The 27,803-nt window shown below is 31.7% G+C and overlaps 2 protein-coding genes across 3 annotated transcripts; one reads left to right on the plus strand and one right to left on the minus strand.

Annotated features, from left to right (window-relative positions):
• Positions 1 to 5,555: 5,555 nt before the first annotated feature.
• On the minus strand, positions 5,556 to 16,934 carry LOC139490934 (uncharacterized). 2 transcript variants are annotated; one of them, XM_071278081.1, is made up of 6 exons: positions 16,811 to 16,934; positions 12,388 to 12,405; positions 11,533 to 11,833; positions 9,605 to 9,687; positions 7,880 to 8,168; positions 5,556 to 7,119 (listed from the first exon to the last, which is right to left on the minus strand). In XM_071278081.1, the coding sequence occupies exons 1-6, from the start codon at positions 16,817 to 16,819 to the stop codon at positions 6,446 to 6,448; spliced, it is 1,374 nt and encodes a 457-aa protein (XP_071134182.1). In that variant the 5' UTR covers positions 16,820 to 16,934; the 3' UTR covers positions 5,556 to 6,445. The 2 variants fall into 2 exon arrangements, with proteins under 2 accessions (XP_071134182.1, XP_071134181.1); XM_071278080.1 differs by lacking the exon at positions 16,811 to 16,934 and having other exon boundaries at positions 12,388 to 12,666.
• A 2,871-nt stretch (positions 16,935 to 19,805) lies between these two features.
• Positions 19,806 to 27,803, plus strand: LOC139490910 (uncharacterized). Its single transcript, XM_071278048.1, has 5 exons — positions 19,806 to 19,910; positions 21,650 to 21,947; positions 22,717 to 22,802; positions 25,250 to 25,538; positions 27,041 to 27,803. Exons 1-5 carry the CDS (start codon positions 19,884 to 19,886, stop codon positions 27,754 to 27,756), a joined length of 1,416 nt encoding a protein of 471 aa, XP_071134149.1. The 5' UTR covers positions 19,806 to 19,883; the 3' UTR covers positions 27,757 to 27,803.

Raw genomic sequence — 27,803 nt, forward strand, 5'->3', positions numbered from 1 at the left:
TGTCTTTAGTCTGTTGTTTTTATGCCTGGTATTGATTTGATTGGTTAAATGCTTCTCATCGGATTTTTATAAGGTGTTCTTAATAAGTTGTAATGCAACACCACTGCCTTCGTATGGAAGGATTGGACATCGGAAAATATATTTATCTCTGCCATTTTATTTTTTTTAAATCGTATAATGGTATTATGTCGTCGTCGTCTGCGTCGTTGTCGTCTGCCTCGTCCGAAGACACATTGCTTTCCGGACAATAATTTTAGTTTACGTAAATGAATGTCTTTGAATTTAATAAGAAGGTTCAGTACTACAAAAAAAAGGTTGGGATTGATGTTGTGGATGATGGTCCCAACCGTTTAGAAATTCGGGCCCTAAAGGGGCCAAAAACAAGCATTTTTCTACTTTCAGGGTAATAACTTATTTATCAGTATTTCAATTGCTCTGAAATTGAACCACAATGTTTAATACCACAAGTAGAAGGTTTGGATTCATTTTGGGGGGTTATGGTGCCAAAAGGTTAGGAATAAAGGGCACAAATTGGGCCTAAAACAAGCATGTTTGTAGCTTCTGGACAATAACTTTGTGTAAGTGTATTGATTTCTCTGACATTGTACCACAAAGTTCCAAATCACAAAAGGAAGGCTGGTATGGAGTTTGTGGGTTATTGCTCCATTCATACAGGAATTAGGGGCAAAAAAGGGCTAAAAATAAGCATTGTTCTAGTTTCCAGACAAGAACTTGTGTTTAAGTGTATGGATTTCTCTGAAATTGTACTACAAGGTTATATATACTACAATGGAAAGACTGGGATCGAGTTTGGGGGTAATTGCTCCAAGGGGGGATGCTAAAAGTTTGAGGAGGGCGCAATTTTTAAGGGGTTCAATTTTTTTTTCTTCAAAATATCTCAAATCTCAAAATTTTGAAAAGTTTCAAGAAGAAATCTTTAATTGCACAGTATTACGTAATAGATATGTAAGATCTTGACATTTGTTTTGTGTCAGAAACCTATATTATGTCAAAAAGTTTTATCACAATCCCAATGCAGATCTGTATCAAGCTTGAATGTTGTGTCCATACTTGCCCTAACTGTTCAAAGTTCGACCATTGCGGTTGTATAAATTTGCGCCCTGCGGAGCATCTGGTTTATCCTTCGGAATTTTTAACTAAAACATATGTGACTCAGACAAGAAAAATTATTGGAGGCCAAATAAGGCTAAGGTAATCTATGCCTGGGATAAGAAAATCCTTAGTATTTCGAAGAATTTAAAGTTTTGTAAACAGGAAATTTATGAAAATTACAGCATTGCTGATATTCATGTCAACACCGAAGTGTTCACTTCTGGGCTGGTGTACCCTCGGGGACGAAACAGTGACATCGACCCAGTGGTGTAAATAGTTATGAAAGGTTCCAGGATTATAATTTAGTACGCCAGACGCGCGTTTCGTCTATAAAAGATTCACCAGTGACGATCATATCAACATATTTATAAAGCCAAACAAGTACAAAGTTAAAGAGCATATATACATGACATATAATGCATGCAGGCATAATGCATGATCCCCTACGATAGATAATTCAACTGATCTGTAAACATTCTACTTCATGCTTATAATCACATACTGTGTTACGACGCTTGATAACTGACGAGGAAAGATAACTCCAGGCCTCCAAACGCTTTATTATTATAGAGCCTAAGTGGTCGAGTGGTCTAGCACGTCGGGCATAGAACAAAGCAATTTGGTGCCACGATATCTCAGTAGTACGAGTTTGAATCCAGGCCAGGGAAGAAAAAACAAATTTGATTCCGCAAATTTACAATTCTAACATCGTTAGACTGATATTTCGTCGAATTATATGTGACTGCATCCTACATTAATGGTCAAATGATTTCACACATAAACAGATCGAAAACAAGTTAACCATTCGTTAAACAGGTTGGTTACTACTCAAAGCACCGGATTTAGAAACAATATTTTAACCGCATAGACATGCTCATGTTTACATTCCACAGAACTGAACGTTTAAAACAAATTTAGATAATGAGATTTAACATGCTTGAATTTTCTTTTGCCATGCTCAGACGAATTCAAATTATTTCTTAACTTAATTCCTTAATTTATATATGATAAAACTCTAATTATAGCTTTGGTAAGCATGATAGATAATATTAAAATCAAATATAAAACAAAAATACCAAATGTAAAAGCCGGAAGTCTATAAAAACTGATAAAATCAAACTCTATCATTCAAAGTCTTAAGTACGGGCTTGTATTTTCTATAATGATTTCCTCGATCGAAGGTTGATAATCACAAGGAAGCTATTGTTCCAAATGGTGAAGTTGAAATCATCATCTCGTAAATTTTACGGACGCCATCACGAGTTGTTTGACCGTTATGGAATTACCTTTTCACAGATTAGACTATTTACCAGGTGTGTAATAACATGAGCAACACGACAGGTGCGACATGTGGAGCAGGATCTCCATACCGTTGCAGAGTAGGTATAGCTTCAATATTGTTATAATTTATTTCATGCATTTCATGAAATTGGTAATTAATCTATGAAATTAAGATTTAGATTACCTCAGATAAATTTAATTCTGATGGATTTGCTATTTGTTCAGGTCCGTATAGTTGTTCGCAAGTTTCGTATCTAAACATCCTTGGCATTTAAAGGAGTAGGTCCGGTAAGGACCGATTTTGGCCTCAAATTTCAGGTTCATCTGACGAAAGATTTTGACCACTTTTTAAACACTTAAGTGTCTATTTTATTTTAATTAATTAGTTTATGTGAAAGATTTTAACAGATTTAGTCATTAAAAACGATCCGATTCAAGCTCAAATATGAAAAATCTACCTAATATGCCGAAAAATGTCACTTTTCAGATGGTTTTTGGTAAAAATGAAAGTGGCCGCACCTGTGTTCATCCTCAACCTTTATATATGTTATGTATTATCATAAAATACAACTTACATGTCAATATTAAGGATGAACACGAATGCGGCCACTTTCGTTTTACACGAAAACCGTCTAAAATTTAACTAAAATGCTAGAATTATGAGGATTTCAGTAATTTAGCATGACTTAATGGTGCTGGTACCGGATATATGTGCATTGTATTGTCAAAAACAGCCCACATTTATGTAGCAGAAGCATTCTACTGTCCAATAAATAACTAAAGGTTTACATTTTAACAATTTTGTAAAACTGCTATATTTTGGGGCAAAAAATGGGTCTTACTGAACCTACTCCTTTGTGGCTTTGTACACTCTTTATGAAGTCAAACTCAGAAAACCGCTTCCAAGAAAACAAGAAAAATAATTTAAGTGTTATTTTGATTTTCAAACATTTTGGGATTATGCTCCAATACAAAGTAAATATAGTTGCATATGTGAAATGACCCATCACCTTCAACCCTTACTTTCGGTGAACATTACATCGTTCGAATCTTATTGTTTTTTTTTTATTCAATAGTACCTCTATTTCATTTGAGCGCCGTTCATGTCTCGTGTGTATAATAACAGAGAGTGTTATTACACATTTGATTTAATCATGTACAATATAGGCTATATGCAAATTTTCATCAGAATTGTTACATGAGATCAACACTGTATGGTATTTCCTTAAGGTAGCACAATACAAAGATTTTATAACTCCAACTCCCAAGTTTTAAAATGCTGTAACTTTCTTAATAATCCTTGACAATTTATAAAAGTGGTAGTTTTGGATAGCTAACAGATTACTCTTTCAAATTAATGCAATGTTAGTATTATGCAACAATTATGTAACCAATTATAATGTTAACTGTGTCTAAAATATTTTTCACAAAATTTCCACTTTCAAATGAAATATAGCTTCTGCATAGGTATCCCTAGAGGGTTGATTTTATTATATGTTGTTCCTATGGCCATTATCTACAAAAGGGTGTCTCAGATTTCGAATAGAATGTATAGAACAAATTTTACACCTAATCAAACATTATCTTCTTTTATGTGGTTAGGATGTTTACACTAATTAGAGATTTATGAGAGAATGGAATAACATAAGGACAATTTGAGACACCCTTCTGAAGCCCATGATGTGTTGATTAAGATTTCGTTAAAATTTTCTGTATAGTTAAAGAGATGATAGAGCTAAATTCATTCAAGTGAACTGTCCCAGATTTTGCCACTAATTACATAATAATTGATTACATAATGATTGCATAATAAAAATATTGCAATCATTTAAAAGATTAATCTTTTATCTATCTATATATACCTCTTTTATTGTTTTCTATGCATTCATAAGAAAGTTACAGCATTTTAAAGGTGAGTGATTGGAAGTAAAAAAATCTTTGTATTGTGCTACCTTTAACATGTTCACGAATATTTGATATCCATTTATGGAAAAAGAAAATAAAAAAATTGTGATAAAAAACTACAAGTCCATTTGTTTAAAAACTAAGGCAACTGTTTTTCAACATTTCGTTATAGCTTCAATTTTTATCATCATATTTATGCTTTGTAATAAAAAAAAAAAGCTATAGTATAGAAGGGTACATTGGTTTAACGTAATAGTATAGTTAAGTGAAATGTTGCATGTTATACTGTAGTGGGGTAAATCGTTGCATCATTTGGTATATACACTTTAGGATTTTCGGTCGTTAAAGTCGGTAAGGGAACTGTATGTGTCTTTAATAGCAACGTTGTTTGTTGCTGTCTATTTGTCTTTTTGTTTAAGATTAAAAATGAAATAAGCCCGTTATATCGATTATACGTTCGAACTGCGTAGTTTACATTAAACGGAAAAAAATAATGTCAAGGATGTACCATTATAAGAATACATGAATTGAAGCTGCAAGGCGAATAAAAAATATTTTAAACTGAATCTTGATTAAATGCATGAAATTGAGTTTTCATAGCCAATGTAACTTTCATGAACATTATTTGTTTTTCTTGGAATAAATATTTAGGCTAACTTGACAAGAAACAAGTCCACAACCACTTTAGTATAATACACAAATTTTGATAAATCTTATACTAATATAGCCATATGAATAGAACCACAGTGTATCATCAACACCTGAGCAGTGAAAAAAAAAGTGAAGTCAGGTGAGGTAACATTTTTCTTATTATCATTATATTCTACGTTACTCTGACAAGTTAAGTGTTATGATAGTGATTCCTACTAATGTAGCTTCTATTTAGGGCTAGATTATGACCCTTTATTGGCTTTGTCTCTTCAACTATCTTCTAACGTTTCCATAGAATAAACATATATCATATTTAAGCTCCAATATGACTGTAAGTAGAAATAAACTACTGTTTACACGTAAAAGTTCAGATAAATGAAGCAAATGAATTGTACGTCGAAAGCGAAGAATTGTTTACCGTACAGGGAACAGAATATGTACTTTTAAAATCATTATTTTATAGCCTCAGGGATAGTCTATATCCGTTGGTTATACTTAACAGTGGGATAAAAGGTTTTCTTTAATTATGTTCTTATTCAATACTTCAAACGAAGATAAAGCATTTATAAATTAAAACTCAACACTGTTTTTGGTTATCAGCTCGCCCCGACAGCACAGAAAGCTTATTTTATTATAAACAATAAACAAATGTCCAATTTGCTGTCATCGACCGCTGCCATCACATATAAACACAATCTACAATAGAAAAATGTTCTATAAGTTGAAGAAAAAAATCTTTACAGTAATACATACATGTATCTTATCAACTATTTTCTACATAACATACTATTTACATTCCTATGAAGTCTTAAAAAAGGGTGGGTGGGTGATAAACGAACCTTTACTGTCGGATAGGCGAACCTCGAATGACAATTCTAGACTTTCTTATTATAATTTTAGCGCTAAAATTCTAGCATGAAGTTATCATGATTGATATAACTTAAACCGGTAATAACTTACTGATTGTCCAATCAAATTAAACATAAACATGTTTGGATTTAAACAAGTAAACAAATACACGTGTTCCCGAGTAACCTTTATAAATACATTTCTCATCAAAACCTGTAACAATATCTACTCCTGCATATTTGATTTTAAGCAGTATTTATATTTTTGTTAAAATCAGTATCGCGTGACTTGATTTACAGATATGTTAAAATACATGAAATCAATGCCGATTTAATATATAACATCAGGTGTCTTATATGTTACTAGTAAAACACAATCATCCATTAGAAGCTTCCAGTTCAAAAGTCATATTTTGCGAGAAAAAAAAATCATAACATAATATATTATTATGTAGTGTTTTTATTTAGATATGAATATATAAATGATAAGAAACGTAAAACATAAAATGATCAGAAAGTAAAATTCATATTATGTAAATTCGTTTAATGCATTAAATGTTTATCACTAAAATAATTCGGATGAGAGATATGCTAGACTACATACAAGGTGAACACGTGTTAATACTTGTGAAGAAAATAGATGACTATTATAAGTTACAGATCGTACAAGACGGATTTTTAGGAATACCAGACGGGTGAGCATATCCACGACCAATTGTTTTTGTTTTTTCTATAAAACCATACTTCAACGCTAGAGCTCTTCTCACATTAACGGTTTCAGTATAAAACACTTCAACAGTCACATCCATATTTGCCATAACAGTAAGAGCACCGTTACATTGTACTCTCAAACACAAATATGGATTATAAAAAATGTCCAATTCTTTCAAATACTGTCGACAAAATTCGTTATCGATTGAAAACTTTGGCACTACAATGACTGTTACATGGTGTCGTTTATCGTGACAGTAAAAATCCGCGAAATATAAATTACACTCAGGGTTGAACATTTCCAAACATTGGATATATAATCGAATTGGCCCAAAGTGAGAATATGGACCAGGCATGTTCGTCGTAGTGTCAATATATGTGCTGAAAAATAAACCGAACAACCTCCCATTCACAACAGAGCCTTGTTCTCCGCCATTACTTTTTAAATACGGTCGCATTTGTCCATTTAATTGTTTCATTATCATATCAAAATACTCCTTTGATTTATTCCTATAAAAATATTGAATAGGTTGCATGTTCGGAGTGACTTTCCTTGTCCCAAATGTTATAGCAAGATTAAACAATCGGCATGTATCCAGCAGGGATAAAACTGAAGTAAAAAAAACCGTTTTTATTGACATTCTTTTAACTTACATAATAGTAATCAGAAGGTAACTGTATAATATTATTTATAGAATGTATCAAATCAAGAAAAAAACTTTAAACATATAGATACATAATGATTTGTTAGCATTTATATTCATATCAGACGGGGCCCATCGAGTTCTATATTTGGTAATAACATGCATGGCATGTTTTTTAAGTAAATCACTGATTATAACATTTATTGTTGGTTTTATTCATTTGTTCATATAAATGTAATTCTTTTTTATTATTTGGCCTTTATTATATTTTATTTTCGAGTGTTATTGATAGTCTTTTGTAGACGAAACGCGCGTCTGGCGTACTTCATTTTTATCCTAAAATCTATAAGGTTACTTATACGAATTTCAGTTGCTCTAATATATATTGTGTTTTGTTCCAAGATAAACGCCTTGATGTGACTTTGAGATGAATAACAACAATATAAGCGTTTTGACTTTGCTTTTTGAGTGTTTTGTGCTGTGTATATTCTGAGTTTGGGCCATGAACGGGTACCAAATATCCTTCGTTTTTTCTCGAAAATCTTGAAACTTTTATAAAATATATATGACAATAACTAACAATCACTGAACATTATGGTACATTCATCATCATAGTTTTTTTTATATGAGGAGCAGTTTTCTGTTTGCGTCTTTATATCCAACTGAGGTTTTAACGTATTGCTTTTTCAAGTTTATTTTACTTTCGTTTAATATTTAGTGACTTACATGTTTTAAAGTGAATGACCTTGCTATATGACTCAGTAGTTGCTATCCAAACACTCCCATATATCCGCTTTAGGCGACATGCACACAAAACCTTACATGACACAGACGATGCAGATGGCAATTCAAAAGGAAAGGCCATATTTACACACCGATCATTGACAATGTAGCAGCGGATCTGGTTCTTTACTTTGATAAAAACAATAAAATCTTTATCAGGTAGGTACATATGATTGACATCTAGCCAGTAAACTGAAGGAGGTTCTCGATTAACAGTTACTGGTAACACACCCTACAATTAAACAAAATGTTGTGTTGCGACTGTCATACACGCAAGAGCTTTAGCTATTTTTAAAAATAGGTTTAATTCACTATGTTCTACATAAGAAAACGCCTGTATCAAGTCATGTATATAACAATTGCTATCCACTTGTTTTACGTGTTTAAGCTTTTGATTTTGACATTTGATGACGGACTTTCCGTTTTGAATTTCCCTCCGATTTGTTTTGTGTTTTGTTTTACTTTTTAAATTTGCTTGTCTTTTGCCAGTTAATGAATGCTTTCGACTACTTTTTGTACTGGTTTTCTACTAATCACTTTATTTGTTTACATAATAATCTTAATGGGCTTCTTTTTCTGCTTTTTGAATTAGATGATTTGTTTGGATATGCTTCAAAAGTACCATATCAGGGTGAAAAGGAAAAAACGTTTAAACTTGGAGAAGGTCCGGTAAGAGCCGATTTTGGCCTCAAATTTCAAGTTCATGTGACGAAATATTTTGAACACTTTTAAACACGTAAGTGTCTATTTCAGTTGATTAAATTAGTTGATGCGAGAGATTTTAACTGATTTACTCCGAATAAAGCTTATATATGAAACATCTATCAAATATGCCAAAAAATGTCACTTTTCTGATGGTTTTTGTCAAAAATGAAAGTGGCCGCATCCGTGTTCATCCTCAACCTTTATATATGTAATGTATTAGCATCAAATACAACTTACATTTCAATATTAAGAATGAACACAAATGCGATCACTTTTATTTAAGACGGAAACCGTTTAAAATTTAAATAAAATGCTAAAATTGTGAAGATTTAATTAATTTAGCATGACTCAATGATGCTAGAACCCGATATGTGTGCATTGTATTGTCAAAAACAGCCCATATGTATATAGAAGAAGCATTCTACTTTCCAATAAATACCTGAAAGTTTACATTTTAACAATTTTGTAAAACTGCTATATTTTGGGGCCAAAAAGGGGTCTTACTGGACCTACTCCTTTATAGATTCTGTTATATCCCTATTATAACAATCTGATCAGTTTCTGTTGTTTTGTTGTTTTCCTCTTTTAGTTGATCTGTTTACCTCAGTTTTAGTTTGTAACCCTGATCATCTTTATACATTTTGATTGTAACCAACATTGTATATCTTTAAAGTACATTTCTGACTTTATCAACAGAAATGAAAACCGAATGTTTGAGGTGGTGGAAAAATCAACCAGCAAAAAGCGCCACTAGATATTGATGACAATTATATCTTACTGAAATACAGATATTTTAATTGCTCTGTTCACCATTAATCCTTGTCGAAAAGATTAGCACTGTCATAACTATGATTCATCCATGGTTAACGACAAAACAGAATCGTTATTCTATATACATGTTATATGATAGTGTATACCAAATGTTCTACTATATAAGACAAAATAAATTGCTATTTATATTACTTGTGGAGCTGATGATGACAAAGGTAAGTGTACGTCTTCGTCGCATTCTTCCAAAGCAATATTTAGTTTAATTTCTTCAGAACCTGCAAAGATATATATATGATTTAAGGTAGATCATAGGTATATAATACTTGGGATAGAATTTTCTTATACTTTGTCAAAATGAAAAATTTTACTATGCTCTTTTCAAAAATATAATAAAAATGATGCTATTTTTGAAGCTGTGAGTACTTGAAAATTGCCTAAATTTGCTTAGAATGATCATGAAAAAACACACTTTTGTTCATAAAAAAAACCTCTATGAGATAGAATTTGGACATAAATTGTAAAAAGGTTTTATAATGTTTTAAGGAAATAAAAATAAAATAATTAATGTTGTCACCGAACTCGTTTTCTTGTTACAAGTAAAAAAAAAGAAACAGTCTAATCAATAAAATTGCACATCTGTCTACAAATTTGCAGACTTGGGAAAATAACTAGACTGATTGTGCTCTGCTATAATACAATCCAAGATTGCGATATACCATGAATCTACCTTAATGTGACCAAAATTGGCTCATTTGAAAAATAATTGGCATTCTTTTTTATATTCTCATGTAATAAATGATACACTTCTTTTTAGAAATAATTCATGAAAATATTTATCATTATTTCATATCGGTTAAGAATAATCTTCTCTTATTGGATAAAAAGGGACCACATGACATTCATTATTTTTCAGTAATAAAATAATAAATCGGTCATTAACAGAAAAAAACGGACCAGATAACCGGTCGTTAACGAAATTTTACATGATAATGACCGGTGGGCGTGGTTTCCGTCTGTTAATGACCGTTTGGGCGTGGTTATGGTCTTTTGATGACCGTTGGGGCGTGGTTTCTCTGTTAATGACCGGTGGGGCGTGGTTTCTCTGATTAGAGAGATGTCCCTTTAATAAAACATTTTCCTGTTTTCAATATTATATTTAAGTTGTTGAATTGCTTATCATATATGTTTTCGTAAATTATAAAATTATAGAGAATTAACTTGATTAAGTATTTATATTCTGAAAAATTGCACTAAAATGAATAGTAGTATTACTACGGCTGGTTTTCAATCTTTGCCATAGAAATCGTACAACTAGTCGAGTTTTTTTTGGATATTTTGAATTTATGATAATTTTCAAAGACATGGTTCCTCAATGAAATAAACATTATAGTTCTCGAAGAACTGTCCATTATCGTGATAAATGGACTGCCCGTGGAACAGTGGTATTGACTGGGACAGCGATAATGACCTCGCCTTCGGCTCAATCATTATCACTATCTTAGTCAATACCAATGTCCTATGGGCAGTCCATATATCACGATAATGACCAGTTTTTAAGAACTATTATGTAATTAACATTATGACATAAAAAAAAACACCGTCTTGTTGTAATGATATACTACAATAAGTTATGATTTTCTCAATAATGATTTTCCAGATGTTTTACGAAACGTAAGATAACAAAGTGAGAAAAAAAATTCGAATCTTCATTACATAGACTACCATTTACATAATGCAATTGTTAAATGATTTATACGTTAAGTAGATATTTGTTATAATACTTCTTTATTTTAAAAAGACTTATATTTCATTCATGGATAATCATAAATTAAAATATAATTTAAAGGTCCATTTGGTCTTGTCAATGTACATATTTATTGAAACTGATATTGACTGTTAAAGGCACGACACTATTGATTATTTGCACAACAAAAAACATTTGTAATTGAAGTGTATTCAACAAGATCCAGAATACTGATTATGTAATTTAAAATACATACAAATACATTAACAATAAAGTAAAGTTTTATCAGCTAGAAATCAACAATTGTCAACACTGGTTTTGCAAAGGAAATGTTAAAAAAGAGTATATTAACTTTAGAGTTGTTAAACATACGTACACTTGATTTCTTTATTTCCATGACACACTACCCTGTTGTATAGTCCTATGCTTGTATGGTTCGTCTTCAGTCCATAAACATACACAACAAAGTTATTGTCTTGATTAAAAGTAGTGCTCATAGAAATAGTGAATTCTCCCCGGTTGCATTTGAGGAAAATATTGGTTGATGATGAATCGGATTTATCCTCTATTATGATATATATAATATCAAAAACATAACAGAGGGGATAATGTATTCTTATGTCAATTTTATTAGAATCTTTGTCTTTGAGTTTGATGGAACAAGAACATAATGCATCCTGGAAAAAAGTTAAATACTTAAATATCGCAATATAGAAATATAAACATGTTGCAGACAATGTCATCTTGACGGGTTAACATGGCTGAAATTTTTTTATACAGGTTTACATTCAGGCAATTCAACAGAGATGCCAAACAACTTCTCGTACTGTTGAGGTTTGAGTTATATTTCCCTCATGAAGAAATATTTGTCGGAATATTAAAAAAGATTCGAAAAGTGTCTTAATTTGGTTGGCCTATCATGTGAATGAGAGGCGAAAGACACCAGATGAACAACCAAACTCATGAGTAGAAAATAAACTGACAACGCAATAACATAAAGAAGAAAAAGATCAACAAACAGTAGTACACAGGGCAAAACATAGATAACTTGTTTATTCTCCTTACTGCATAAACGACGATTTTCACTACCTTTAAAGTGGTACTTTCAAATGCCAATGCAAAAACTATTAATGAAACACAATTTTGTTGATTTCGAACTCTCGAACTTTTAAACTGCACAAATGTGTTCATTTTAGACATTAACTAATCATTTACTATATATAATACTTACGATTTGACCTGAATCGTCCTGAAATGCAGCCATTTAAAAAGAATTACTTCATAAGGTAGCATAAAGTAGTTTTACATCAAAAAAAGCATAAACACTTCCTTGAATACGAGTTGGTATTTAAATTTTAGCACACCTAATTTTAAAGTATTAAATAGCAAACACTGAAACTGAAACTGAAATTCCTTGACGGAATTTTCTAATGCCAGTCTTACAAATAAAGAATTTGTTTTATATACGATAACAAACGACAAATGTCTTTAAAATTTAAACTACGTACACTTCTTTCGTGTATGACGTAGTGATAACAAACTTTTATGAGTCAAACCTTGTTATACAGTAAAACATTGATTTTATGTTAAATGTTTAACTCTATAATATAATAAAACTTTATTGAGAAGCAATACATCTTATAGAATATACAATTTTACAATATTTTTGTAATTTTTTTTGCCCATCAGTGAAATATAAATACAATAATTATACACAATACATGTATGGCGGAGAATGAAAATAAATTCATATGATAAATAATTAATACAACTACATATTACGAATTTTTTCAATATTAAACAAAAATTTACCTAAATTATTAAGTTCTTTCACATTGTGAACTGATAACAACTGTATACGTTTAAAAGTGGATGGATATTGCCAATAATATTTCTTAATGTATAGTTTTCTTACATCACTATATCTATTACATTCTAGAATAACATGGTATTCATCTTCTATCATATTGTTGTTGCACAAAGTACATAATCTCTAAGACATTGCCATTATTATAAGAGAAGTTAAAAATAGTAAAAAAGGGTTGCTACTCTGTGAGAGTACTTTTATGCGTTTCAGCAAACATTACATTTTCTTAGGATTCTAAATTCGTGGATTTTACATAAACATTTCACTTAATGAAAACGATTACATAAAGATATATTCTAAAAATGTACATTAATTGTAGATTTTAAAATGATGGAATAGAAAAGCCAGCCCGAAATGAAATAATTTTTGTTTTTTTCGTATGAAAATTATGAAAAAAGGAACACTTTATTCTCGCAAATTATGGATATTGGGAATTTGTCAAAGAGAGAACAATCCTACAAAAAGCAGAAAACTGCCCAATCACACTTATTGTTCTTCAACACAGCGAGCAATCCCTCATCCGTAGGCGATCTTCAGCTTGTCCTTAAACAAATATGTGTACTAGTTTAGTGAACATGGTCGTCAACAAAACTTCGACATATATGAATGGACTAAATTTTAAAAAAGCATTTAAGATAAACAAAGTCCCGAGGCTCCATACTTGGGACAGGTACAGACATGTGGTGGGTTTAATAGATATAAGGAGATGTGGTGCATGTACTGATAAGACAATTCTAAATCCAAGTCTAAATTAGTAAAAAGTAAACCATATATATAATTATAGGTCAAAGAACAGCCTTCAACACGGAGTCGTAGCTCACACCGAACAGCAAGCTATACAAGGCAAAACCATTCAAACCGGAAAACAAACGATACAGTCTTTATGATAAACGAGGAACGAGAAACACTTACGAATAACATAAACAAACAAAAACCATAGACAACAAACAAATGTTGTGAGATCTCAACCCTCTCGCTATTCCTCTAACCAATGACGAATGGACAAAAACACATACAAAAACAGTGAGCAAAACTCAGTTTAAATAATTACGAGTCCAATGTCTGGAAAGATAACAGAACAAACTGAGGAAAATGAAATTGATATAAAAAAAATCTTTGCAAAGTTTTACGTATATCTAAATAGCTAAGCTGGTAGAGATTTTAACTTTAAAAATATTTTGAAGGTTTACTATGACCATATCGGATGAACTGTTAAGGAATTGAGATGATGTAGAATGTCATAAAGCGTTCTAAACATCGGTAACGTTAAAACATATTGCAGACAGTTGTTGCCACATGTTGAAAAAGCGATAAAAACTTGACACATTGATTAGATATTTTCATTTGAATGATGTATGTCAGCTCCTCATTGTCATTTGGTTATTTGTGCATTTTGTACCTTTTTAATCATGTCATCTTTAAACGTTATTGACTTTTATCATTGATCCTACTACGCAGTTGCACATAACACAATCAGTAAGTCCGATGAGTTTTTTCTGGATTACCTTCATTTGAACCTATTTGAAAGTCAAAGATGTATAAATACTTGACTTCTTGAGAAGATATAAGACCAAAATAAGCCAAAAAAAAAATGAGCCAACACAAATAGCACTATACAAACTTCATCACTTATGCCCAAGAGAGTTAGACCTCCGTTTCTTAATGACTTCTGAAATAATTAACTGGAACGTTTGGAAAGGTATGTTATTGATGGTATTCTAAAATCTGATATCAGCGGTATCGACCCAATTCTAATATATAAATTAACACATTATAAATTTAGTGTGTTTGAACCATGAACAGTCAGACGCAAATATTTGAAAGCCAATGATGTTTTCCTGTCCAACTAACATTAAATAGGATATGATAAAGTTAAAAATTAAAAAGATTACAAGTAATAAAATCTTTTAAACGTAAAGCCTCGGACACACCTTACCGGATACCTCGAACGGACGCCTAACGGATAACTTTTTTTCAATCCGTTCATGTTCGTTAGACGTCCGTTCTTATTCGTTAGACGTCCGTCCATATCCGTTGCATGTCAGTTAAGCGTACGTTTTATCCGTCGACGTCCGTTCTGTCCGGTGGAAAATTTTGAGCATGTTCAAAACTTTGAACGGACGTCCAACGGATAAAATGTCCCGATAAAATGTCCGTTCGTTTTGTACGGTACTCGTCCGTTTCGTTTCCGTTTTGTATCCGTTACGTGTCCGTTATACATCCGTTGGAGGTATGGAGGATAAATTCACCAACGGACTTTTATTGGACGTTTAACGGATAAAAAGGATGTTGAACGGATGAGAAACGGACTTCTACCGGACGTATAACGGATAAAACGGATGATGAACGGATCTGAAACGGATAAATGCCAATTGAAAATTTCGCGTCAGAAATGACAATTATTAGTATGTCTGATTTCTTAAGGTTCATGAACTCTTATTATTCATAATCGATCTTAGGGTATAGGCACGTCTTCACTATCAATCAGTTCTTATTCAGGCCAGACACTACTGCCCTTTTGCGGAATTTTGAAGAACAAACCAAAACCAGTTTATTTATGCGATTTACATGTATTATTTTTGTCGCCTTTGATTTTTCCGTATATCTTGTTCATCCGTTTTATCCGGTACGCTTCCGTTAGGTGTCCGTTTTATGCGTTACTCGTGTTGGATGTACGTTCGACGTCCGTTCTGTCCGGTACGTGTCCGTTTCTCGTACGTTGCATATCCGGTGTGTGTCCGTTATGCATCCGTTACACGTCCGTTTTATTCGGTCAGTACATCAACGGACTCCCAACGGATAACAATTTTTTTAAAGGACAACTTTTATTTTCATCCGTTAGTCGTCCGTTCGTGCTATCTGGTAAGGTGTGACCGAGGCTTTAACAAATGAACGTCTTCATAGAAATAATTATATGTACATATGCGTTGAAATATGATGTCTGTTATAACTGTTAACTCATTACATATTCAATAGAAATATGCATTCGTATGCAACGGATATAAATGGGTCAAACATGCAGTTTTCAACACCAGATAAGTACATGTATCTGTGCAATATATAATGCACTAGATTACCGTAAATTTATCTTTAAGAATTATTTGTTTGCATTATGAAGAGTAGGTTCATCTAAATTATCTAGTTTGATCTAACAACTGATCCATATGAAATAAAATAAAAACCTCTTCAAAATTTCACCTAGTCTTATAAAATTTATGCTTTATGTGTATAATAGGATGATTTTACTATATATTATAAAGACTTAATAACAGTGAATGAATCAAATTGTATGATGAACGCTTTTATATTCTTGAATGCATAACCTGTTCAATTAAAATACCGAACATATCAGTTCAAATGACACGATACTGCAGCCGGACTTTTGCTCAGCCAATAATTTTCTACGTTTTGCCTTAAAAGACTGATGTTTGTCCTTTCGTGATTTGTTTTTGTCTGGGTTTTTTGTTCGTTCAGTTTTCGAGTAATTAGTTTTGATTTTCTATTTGGTATATTCTGTCATCTTTTTGTCAAAGCTATCCTTTTACATTGTGATTACGATAAAAATTTTATTAAATGCTCAAATTGAGATCTCATATTTCTAGAAAAAGACAATAAGTAGCTGGATTTAACCACCCCTGAAGAGGTGTATATGATAGACGCACTACCATTATATTTGTTTTTTATTCATATTATAGAACAAAACACGATTTATGTATTTCCTTGCAATAGTGAACGCGTGTTTATACCAATAGAATTGATAAAACATTACTTAGTTACACAAACTTACCTTTCCCATGATCTTAATTGATAGCAGATCATCTGTTTATTTGACCCTGCCGAAACAGCATGTAGGTTCTTATTGAAATGAATTATCTAATATATGTATTACAATATCGTTCTTTTCAAAAGTTGACTTGCATAGTTATGCTTTTCAGAAAATCATTTTATCGAAAAGTAATTTGTTATCATGTTTGTCAAATGATAACAATCTATTTAAGGCGATTAGTGTAAATACTATTGCATTATGAATTATACAGATAACGACATGAATTTACATTCATAAATAGAATCATAAACAAGAAACAAGTGCTGATATTAATCTGACTCCTTATTAAATTTGATACACTATACAAAATTAAATCAAAACTAAAAGGTCTGTTACATAAAAATATCGATACTGTCAAATAAGTTTGTTAATGAATTAAAAAAAAATCACGCGACTTTTAAAATCAAATGCTTACAGATTTATTGTGTGAATTATCAGAAATTTGTAATTACCTTTGTACCTAAGAAATAAAGTATTGTTTTCTTTATTCGAAATCGTATCTACTAAAACGCTCTAACAGTAGATATATTGCTACTCTTCATTGAAAAGAAAGTAGAAAAAAAGTATAGAAATCTATTGTTGATATTATAATCTCCCCCCCCCCCCCCCCCAAAAAAAAAGAAGACAAGACATCAGTAGTTTATCAATCTTTAAATCTCATAATCGATTGAGAAGACAATTCAAGAATAAAAACAAAATTTGAGGGTATGGCATGACGAAAAGGAGCCAGGCCATGTGCAACATTTCTGCAACACATGCATTACCGCCCTTACGAATTTACATTCAGTCAAAATGAAGCAATCGGGCAGAGAACACTACTGGCAAAAATTGTCGGTGATATATCTTAGACTGCACACATACGTCGCTAGTGAATTAAGACACCAATTGGTGATGATGACAGCAAATTTTATATCATAACATTTACGGTGCTATTTCACGGTATCAGATGCACATTTTGATAATGTCTCTTCAGTGATGCTCGAGGCAAAAATATAAAAATCCACATTATTTAAAATAAGAAGATTTTATAAGCCAAAAAGAACAAACGTAAAGCCACAACAGTTAAGGAATCAGAGCTTTCGATTAGAGGGATATATATTACTTAATCATAAAATTTAGATTAGACAATATCCATATTTACTTGACAGTACACAAGAACTGGCTACTGTGTTTTTGATACCGTTGATGATTAATCTTACACCAGCTGAAGTATAGACTCGGTTGTAGTTATTAGTTAAAATGAACCATTATTAAAAAAACAAAACTTAAATTGCTTGCAACAATCCAGAAAATTTTAACAAATACCAAAATAAGCCAGCACAACTTGAGCATCACACACATAAACACACATACACACACTTTAATCGTTCTAGAAATGGGTATGTTTATGATAGATAGTAATAGTCTAATAAAATCTTCAATTCACATTTTTCGTATATCTGTTGTACAATTTTCTGAAACCATACCGATTTCCTGTGAATTTAGAATGATACAGTTATATCTTTACTGACATGACTGATGCGTAATCATGCTAAACCCGTTTATTTTATCTACCTTATTATTTTGTAATTAAAGTGTCTAATAACACACCATACCAATATCATAAAATCAAAAACTTATAACATTTAGAATAAAAAGTTGTTTTTTGTTTTTGCTATATAAGTGTGTGATTTACTTTCTAACGGTGTACACCTATAGCTTATTATTTATTATATATAAAGATTGTAGATACTCAAGTTGACGTTGATCATAAGTGAGCAGTGAACGGTTATCTCACTTTTTATCATGATTTTATTTACATATGTTCGTGTAAGTTTAACTAAAGAGGGACACTTAATGACCAGACTAGAAAGATGTAAGCACTTTAAATATAGGTTTGTGTTCATTTCATCATTGTTGTATTAAGGTACATGCGGACCCTTTGGCTAAAACGGCTGCAATTTCACCTCAAAATTTACTCTGAGTATAGACATACCTGTGCATCTAGAAAGGTTTTAAGCCATAGCATGCCCTAGATTAAAAAATTCCAAATATGTTTCATGTTTTAGAAAATTAAAAACTTTACTCAAATTTACAGTGATATTTTATTCATTCTTCCAGAAGGTGCCTACATAAACTAAGTTTGAGAACTTCCCCACATGTAAAAATTGAAGTGAACTTTATTGATTTAGATGGACAATATATAGATACCTGACAAATAATTGTTACCTGAGTGGACCATATCAAGTGAAACTCAATTATTTGTTTACTTTATTATCTTCTGCAGTGGAAGAAAGTGTACAACAAAATCCAGTTAAGTTTTTGAATATTCTAAAACATACAATGCATATGAAATTTATTAATCTAGGGAATACTATGCCTTAAAACTTTTCCAGATGCACAGGTTTTTCTGTACTCAGAGTAAATATTGAGGTAAAAACGCAGCCATTTTAGCCAAATGGACCATATGAACCTTAAGTAGATCCGACTCATTCCGGTCTTTTCCAAAAATCTACATTTTCATGGAGAAGTAAAGACATGAAGCAAATATCTGACTAAACGCAGGATTGCAACCACAAATCGCGTAGAAAGTTCGAATTTAGAAATTGACTTTTCACAGCAGGTTATTGTCAGAATATGTTCCCGTCATCATCAAGAATATTAATTGATTTAAATACAATAAGAATTTAGCATACTACAAACAATCTAATTGTTAAACATGTTTAATACAATCCGCATATGATAATGATACTGGACATACATCAGTCAATCACTATTGCTCTGCTTATTGAGTGTTTACTTAAACACATAACAAAAATATACAAAAAGAACATATTATGAGACTTTTGTTTTAATCGACATAATATCATATTGACCAATCTTTATTAAGAATCACCGTCATGGATTAATAAGCAATGTCACGCTATAGCAAAAAAGTTTCTATTAATAAGTATTTTAAAATGTTTACAAATAGACTCTTTTATGTCTTCTTGTTGTTAATTATTTTCGTTCAAGGAAGTTTAAATACAATGCACTTCACCTGGATTAAACAATTATGAAAATGGCTTCCAAGACGAAAACGGTAATTAATTCTTTGTTTATCGTTGTAGTTGTAAGTCCCTACCAAAAGCCTAATAACTATCAATAAGTGATGTTTTTTGATTAACTACTTATACTTTATTAGTTTTAAATTATACAATGTGACACTTCGTATTATTACTCGAAGGTCGCATGACTTTGTTAAGCAGCCATGTAATTGTTTGTTATGTGTATGGCGACCTCCATCAAATCTTTATGGTTATTGTAATTTGATCATGTACTGTTTGAATTACAATTATACTATTTTAAATGTAAATAAAAAGGTAAGTTTTACAGCAGTTGGTGGCTACCGCTGATGGTAGATGGTCAACTGTTTCAAATCTTATACATACTTGTTTTTTATATTAGCTTTAACACAGTCTTCCTATTAAAGGTATATCCAAAAGAGTGCGTCGGGCTTATGAAATTTATAAAGTGTTGGTGGTTTTGTTTTACATTCTGTTGATTCTAATTTCCCATTTTTTCTCTTTTCAATCATGCTACGTATTATCAACCTGATTTGGTTGTCGTGCTAACTAATGTTACTGGTAGTCAAATAGATAAATTGTGTTACTACATGAGCTGATACAGTGCAGATTTATAGAAACAGTATAAGCATGAAACAAGGAATAGTAATGTTCACTTAGTCAGGTGTTCGCGGAATATAGCTCACCTTGAAAGGTTAACGATACAGAATCACCGTAAAAACCTATTGTGATAGAAATAATTCATTATCAAATAATCTGTAAAGGGATTTATATATAATTAGTGTATCGGAAAATGTCTTGTCCAAATCAGAAATACTGCAATTGTTTTTCATCTGTTATTGATTTTTTTTTTTGATTTTGTCTTGAAGTTATTTTTTTTTTATCTCTTTTTGACAGAATGGATTGATGTAAATAGAAATAATTCTTATATGATGTGCATATTAGGGAATACGTTGATATGCTTAGTAGACAGAACTTCCGGTAGTTGATCTTGACGTTAGTTATTTTTCGATAGACGACGTTGACCGAACTTCTGTTCGTAACCAATGTAAACAAGATGACGGCGATAATAACACCGACGTGTTTAATTTAGATTTATTATGCATGTCTCTATACTTAGTATGCGACGCGTAACAGTTTATAAGTAGGTGTTCGCTGATATGCATTTTATACGGTGCATTTGTTAGGGATATATTTCAGATTTCATTTATGAAAGGAAATCTATAGAGCAGAAATTTGATTTTTTTTTGTATCAATTAAAAATGTAGATTCAAATATTTTTCAATTCAAACGATAAAGTAAAACTTCTTCAAAACTTATATATGATATATAGTGCGGCGTCCGTAAAAAAGAAGCCAAGGAAAGTGTTTATCTCTTCTTCACAAATACGTATTTCATTGAATCTCGATATTTATCATGTTTATAATTTTTCTAAAAATGACGTTCTACCTCCATTGGCCTGCAAATGTCATGGCGGGTCACATATATTCCCGGCCACGCCCATTCAATGATATAAATATTCAATTTACGTGTGATAGAGGTTACGAGTATATTGAAAAATATATTCCCTGTCTCCAATTTTAAAGAATTATAAGGATTAAAGGCCTTTTTAAAGGAATTTATTGGTGTATAAGCTGGACCAAGTCACTCACAAACATATCATATAAGTATTTGTTCGTTAGTGAATAGGTCGAGGTTATACACCAATAAATTCCTTTAAGAAGGCGTTTAATCCTATAATGTTGTTTTTTTTAAGAAAATGAAGGGGAATTGGTCTTGCATTATAAAAGAAGCCAACAATTTCAATATAGTTCTCAACGTTTCTCATTCAAAAGATCTTGTTTTTGATATCATTTACGTATTGATTTATGATTCTGCGGGAGCCTTGTATACAAACATTTTTGCGAAGACATCAATGTCAGGATTTACGATACCAATTGTAGACGTGCTTAAACAATCGGAATACAAGATTCAGTTATACGGATTTAGAAATATCACTGTTGGTAGACACCAGTATGATAACGTTGTTTGCTATGGTGAAAGTGAATTTAAAGGTAAATATTGATTAAAAAACGAGTATAGCATCATTCTACTGCAAAAAAAAAAAAACCCCACAAATAAACACAAAAAACCTATAAACATATGCGGTTTCTCAAAACCCATTTCTTTACTGATTTATAAGTAATACTGCTGCACGTTTATAAATCATGTTGTAGTATATAGCAATGAAGTTAAATACATTGGTTAATTTGTCTAAAGCTGGTAGTTAATAAGAAGGGAGCAAAAAATGATAGGACCACTAATATATCCGAGGTGCCGTATCCAAAAGAGCATACAACGGAGTCGTACATATTTTGCACATAATAACCTTGTTGAAATAGTCATCAAAGGTACCCGGATTATAATTTAGTACGCTAGACGCGCGTTTCGTCTACATAAGATTCATCAGTGACTCTCAAATCGAAATATTGAAAGTGTCTTTTGAACAAAAATTTAAATAGAAGGGCATATTTTGTTGTGCTAAGTTCCGAAGTTCCTGTATTTGTACTATCGAATTTTAGATATATGTTATGAAAGGTATGTTCAATGTTTTATCCCAAGTTACAAGCAGTATAAAGTATGAATTTGACATATGATGTATTTACTTTATCTAAACTAAAGACAAAATAAATGTGTTTAAATTAAAAATTTAAAATTGTAAGCAATAAGGTAATACAGTGCTTGTTATATTACAAAAATGTAAATTACTGTCATTACCGATAACACAATGCAAAGATCTGCAATTGATATAATGTTTAATCGTTATCACTTTTTTAAAACCAGTTGCAGCTGTTGAAAACCAAAAAGACCTCACAGTTGTCTTGGATAACGATAAGGATGCAAAGCTGCCTGGGGAATTAAATTCTAAGGTAATAAAACGGTATTGAAACATTATTTTTGTAATTAACATAAAAAACCGAAACGATTTTAGCTACCAAGTTGTAAACTTTCCATTTCTAGGTAACAACATTCTAGCAGCACCTTCATAACTACCACGTAATACCATATTGAAAATTTCATTTCCTATCATGGTTTCCTTGATGGAGTGTCGTTGATCTTAACATTAAAGTAAAACCACAAAACTACTGAACTTCGGGGAAAATTCAAAACGGACAGTTCATAATCAAATGCAAAATCAAAAGCTCAAACACATCAAACGAACGGACAACAACTGTCTTATTCCTGACTTGGTACAGGCATTTTCTTATGTCGAAAATGGTGGATATAATCTGATGTTATAGCTAACTAAACCTCTTACTTTTATGACAGTCGTATACAATTCCATTGTATTTACAACGATTTGTGAACAAAATAAACAGACGTAATAGGTAAACATGTCAGATTGACGATACATCAGTCAACGGTGTGTTATCATGTTACTATGAAAACAAACAGATATATAAACAAACATTTACAAAGACATAATAACACAATGATGCTATGCATAAGTACAGAGCCACATCACATACAAGAAGAAACACAAAAAGGCACACAGACAAAGCACATTAGCAAAAACGAAAGACAAAAATACAGAAATAATCAATTACGGGATGTATATAAGGTCAGTGCAACTTCTTTCTTCTTCAGTATTTCTTCACTGATCTAAAGATTATGTACTGTTTTGCGCAGCGTGACCTTTAAATATATTTATAAAAATACAAAAAGAATTGAAAAAATAAATTTGAAGTGAGTAAATTTAATATTCCTTTCTAGAATTTAACGGGCAGCATCAAGAGTTTTTTTTACCGTTATTTTGCTATCCTCTTTTTCTATCGAATAACACCTACCAACATGTTTTTACTTACTTACACGAGTAGAAAACGGGTACTACATGTACAACAAGATCTTCTCACCCGCACTGAGCACATTGGATCAATAAAAATGAGAAAAGAAACGGGAAATTTGTGAAAGAGGTGACAACCTGACCAGATTAAAACAAAACTCAAAGGCCACAAAATAGTCTACAACACAGCAAAAACATCAGCTTCAGCAGTCCCCAAAACAAAAATGTGTACTAATTAAGCAAAAATGGAAATTACAATAACCTCTGAAATACATAAACGAACCTAAAACTAAAAAGTATATACAATAAGATTGAGAAAGGAAATGGGGATTGTGTCAAAGAGACAACAACCTGACCAAAGAGTAGAAAGGTGCCGAAGGCCACCAAAGGGTCTTAAATACATCGAGAAAATCCAACAGTTGGCACTTAAACAAAAGTGTGTACTATTTAAGTGGTAATGAACGTCATACTAAACTCCGAAATATATAATTGAAGTAAAATTAAAAATCATACAAGACTTACAAAGGCTAAAGACTCCTGACTTGGGTAAGTGCAACACGTGGCGGGGAAAACATGTTTTTTTTTTATCCCAACCCCCCTAATATATCTAACCAATGTAGAAAGATAAACAAACACAGCAATATGCACAGTAAAACTCAGTTGTAAGGAATTCTGAGTTCGACGTCAGAAAAGGTAATAAAAAACTGAACAAAATGACAATGATACATAAATAAACTAAGGACTACTAGCAGTTTCTGATAGTACTGTTCCAGACCTCAATTAAGCTGATTCAAAGATGATGTCTTCATAATATGAATATAAAGCACTATCACTCCCGTTAGAGGTTTGGTATAATACTATCATAACATACACGTGAAGAACATAACCCGTATCATGGCAACAAATGGTTTTAAAATAAACGTGTTTATTGACGATGCAAGGACCCTATAAGTGATTCAATATTAAAGCCAAATTAAGCCATCTTTAATTACCTGACAACAATATTCCATCTTAATAAGTCTGTTCAATTGTTTTGTTAGCTTTTGAGGGGAATGCATACATTTTTGTGCTTTGTAAAGAATATTACCATAAAGGATTAGGTGTGAACGTATAAGATGTCTGCATGTTGGTTTATATTTACAAATGATGTCATCCCTCTGCTTATATCTGTAGCCAATGTTGGAAAAACAAACACACAGCAACATGCACAGCTATACTCAGTTTTAAAACGTCATAGTCCTATGTAATAGGTAACAGAAAAAACAAGGAAAATGAGAATGATACATAATTTAAGGGAAAACTTGCAGTTACTGACCTCATGATCAATTAAACGGATTGAGATGTGTCTCATCAATCACTTCTTAGTGAGTGATTTATTTTTACAAAGATTGTTTGGATATTATTTGGTATCCACAGTTGATTAACATTGCATTTAGAGTGAGTATTGCAAAGTTGTGCCAACAGGAAGATATTTTTATCACAATATTTTGTTTTACTGAATAAAATTATAATTTCTTTTATATATTAATTTAGGGGACATTACCTACAGTTATTCATCGCCATCTGCCAGATAAATATGTCATAGAAACAGAATGTATGTACGTCGAGCCAGTAGAGTTCCTTGTCTTCATTAAACATGGCCTAAAACTATATGTTTGCAACTCATACAAAAGACACCTAGACTATGAAATCCCTATCAAACTCCCGTCAGCAACCATGGTCAAATGCAGAGTTTTAGCAACATGCAGGAAATCAATTGAAGAAAAAAAGTATTTTACATCAAGAACCACTGCACACAGTAAAATAATTGACTTCAAAACATGTAAGGATAGTCACATTTTTATATAACTTGTATCTTTATCCACGTCCAATTGTAATTCATTTGTTAATTGTAAATAATCAATAACATACAAAAATGGTTTATGATACTTTGATTTAAAAAATAGCTGATCAACAGACCAATGAATAAAAAGAGGCAGAAAATACCAAAGAGTACATTCCAAACTCATCAGTCGAACAGAAACTTACAAGACACGACGCAAAGACAAACCAGTCAATACTACACTACATACAAAAATAACTAATAAGCTACACTTACCCCACCAAAAACCGGGGGTGATCTCATGTGTTTCGAAAAATCCCGCACCCAGAGGCGTCCTTCAGCTGGCCCGTAAACAAATATTGAAATGAAACTGTATTGGAATGGTTGTTAATAATACTAAGAAATAGAAAAATCTCAGTATGTAAGCTGACAATAACCCTTTTGTCGAAATGTTTTGTTCTCAACTGACCCACATTTACAATAAGTGTATGTGGTATCCTTGACTTCAAGTCCGATGGGATGAATGGTTCAACATAGTCGCCTTATTAAAATTGTCAGTGAGATGATATCATATACCAGAATACAGCGGTACGTCTAGTTTAAGGATAACATAGCTTCCCTTCATTATCCTTGTGAAGCTCGTGTGTGCAGTTAGCCTTATATAGATAAAGGAATAATTCAGCAAAACGGAAGCAATGATTGTTCCCATGATAATGCCGATTATTTGTTAAAACACACGTTTTTGAAACCTAATCTGTCAATAAAAATCAATCAAATATGTTGACGATGTCAGTTTAACAGAATGTTTTTGTTTGAATCAGATTGGGTTTATTTTACAAAGTTTATTTGGATATTTTTTGTATTTACATTTGATTTACATTGTATTGCAAAGTTACTATGCAGGCCTGCTTTGATTGCTGATCAAATTAATGTTAATACTTTCGGAAGTGATTCATTGAGTATTAAACAGACAGTAAATTTGATAGTTATATTTATTCTGATAATTTAGCTAGCAAAACTGAATTATTTGCATTTTAAAAGACACTCAAATAAAGGCAACAGTAGTATACTGCTGTTCGAAATTCATAAATTGATTGACAAAAAAAAAAAAAAATCTGGGTTAATAACTAAAACTGTGGGAAACGTATCAAATATAAGAGGAGAACTAAGACACAACAGAAACACAACATTAAAATGTAATACAAACTTTTTTTAGTGAACAGAAATAGTTTGTTAACAATTTAAGAAGATCGTGTATAGAAGAAGAGGGGCAAAAGATACTAGAGGGACAGTCAAACTCATAGATCTAAAATAAACTTACAATACCATAGTTATGTTATGGGTGTAACGTAGACAAGGGATATCGAAATATGAAATCAGTTAGTTGTTGTCTGAGAAAAAAGTATTTATACCATATCGTGCACTGTCACGTATAAAAAGTAAAATCTTAAAAATACTAAACTGTATGTGAATTTAAATATTATTGTTTGTTTTTGTTTTAGTGTTTAAAAAAGAAGATGTTTACAGCCTGTATCAGTTGGCCTTATCATTTGGAACACAAAATGGAAACTCAAGTTTACGTCCGATTCGATATTTCTACAGAAATAAAACAGAGGAATATTTTACTATTATACAACTTCACACTAAAGGGGAAATGCGACCATATCTAAAGAATAATGGAGCTGAACAGGGTTCAGTGCTAAACGGAAGAGTTAAAGGCTTATTTTTCAGTACCTTAGTTGACAAAAGTACAAATAGACCACAAACATTTTCACACTATGGACCTGTGCGTTTGTACGTTGAAGCACATGTTATGTGTAACCCCGCATGTAATCTTTATTTCTCTGATTTTTATTGTCATAACGTTAGGCATCATCTGACAGTGGTATTAATGCCTAAATCATCTCCTTGCAATGAGCTATGCCGGCAATACCTCCATCAATTAGACTTATTTAACAATCCATATCTTCGAGTATTTCGATTCCCGAATGGATCATCTTGTGTTTTAGCAAACATGGACATCATTGTAGAAATATTTTACACAGAAACTGTAAACGTTTCGCGCATTTTAGAAACAGGTCGCGGTTACATGGAGAGAACTCCAACAATTGGACGTGGTTTTGCTCCATCTTCTGGGATTCCGAAGAAATCAACGTGTGAAATATGCAATATTAACCTTATATCTCCTAGTGAAAACAAAAAAAGACAAAATATTTGAAGATATGTGTCATGAGTAATATAAACATGAACTTATTTTGTGTCTTT

The sequence above is a fragment of the Mytilus edulis genome, chromosome 10 (assembly GCF_963676685.1).
Source record: "Mytilus edulis chromosome 10, xbMytEdul2.2, whole genome shotgun sequence".
Taxonomy (NCBI): Eukaryota; Metazoa; Mollusca; class Bivalvia; order Mytilida; family Mytilidae; genus Mytilus; species Mytilus edulis.

Excerpts from the sequence above, each read along its gene's own strand:
- LOC139490934 (XM_071278080.1), bottom strand. The coding sequence starts at position 12,420 with ATGGCTGCATTTCAGGACGATTCAGGTCAAATC. Across the intron at positions 11,834-12,387 it reads AGGACGATTCAGGTCAAATC|GATGCATTATGTTCTTGTTC; the intron begins GTAAGTATTATA and ends ACTTTTTTCCAG. Across the intron at positions 7,120-7,879 it reads GGTCATTCACTTTAAAACAT|TTTTATCCCTGCTGGATACA; the intron begins GTAAGTCACTAA and ends TTTTTACTTCAG.
- LOC139490910 (XM_071278048.1), top strand. The coding sequence starts at position 19,884 with ATGAAAATGGCTTCCAAGACGAAAACG. Across the intron at positions 22,803-25,249 it reads CTGGGGAATTAAATTCTAAG|GGGACATTACCTACAGTTAT; the intron begins GTAATAAAACGG and ends ATATTAATTTAG. Across the intron at positions 25,539-27,040 it reads AATAATTGACTTCAAAACAT|TGTTTAAAAAAGAAGATGTT; the intron begins GTAAGGATAGTC and ends TTTTTGTTTTAG.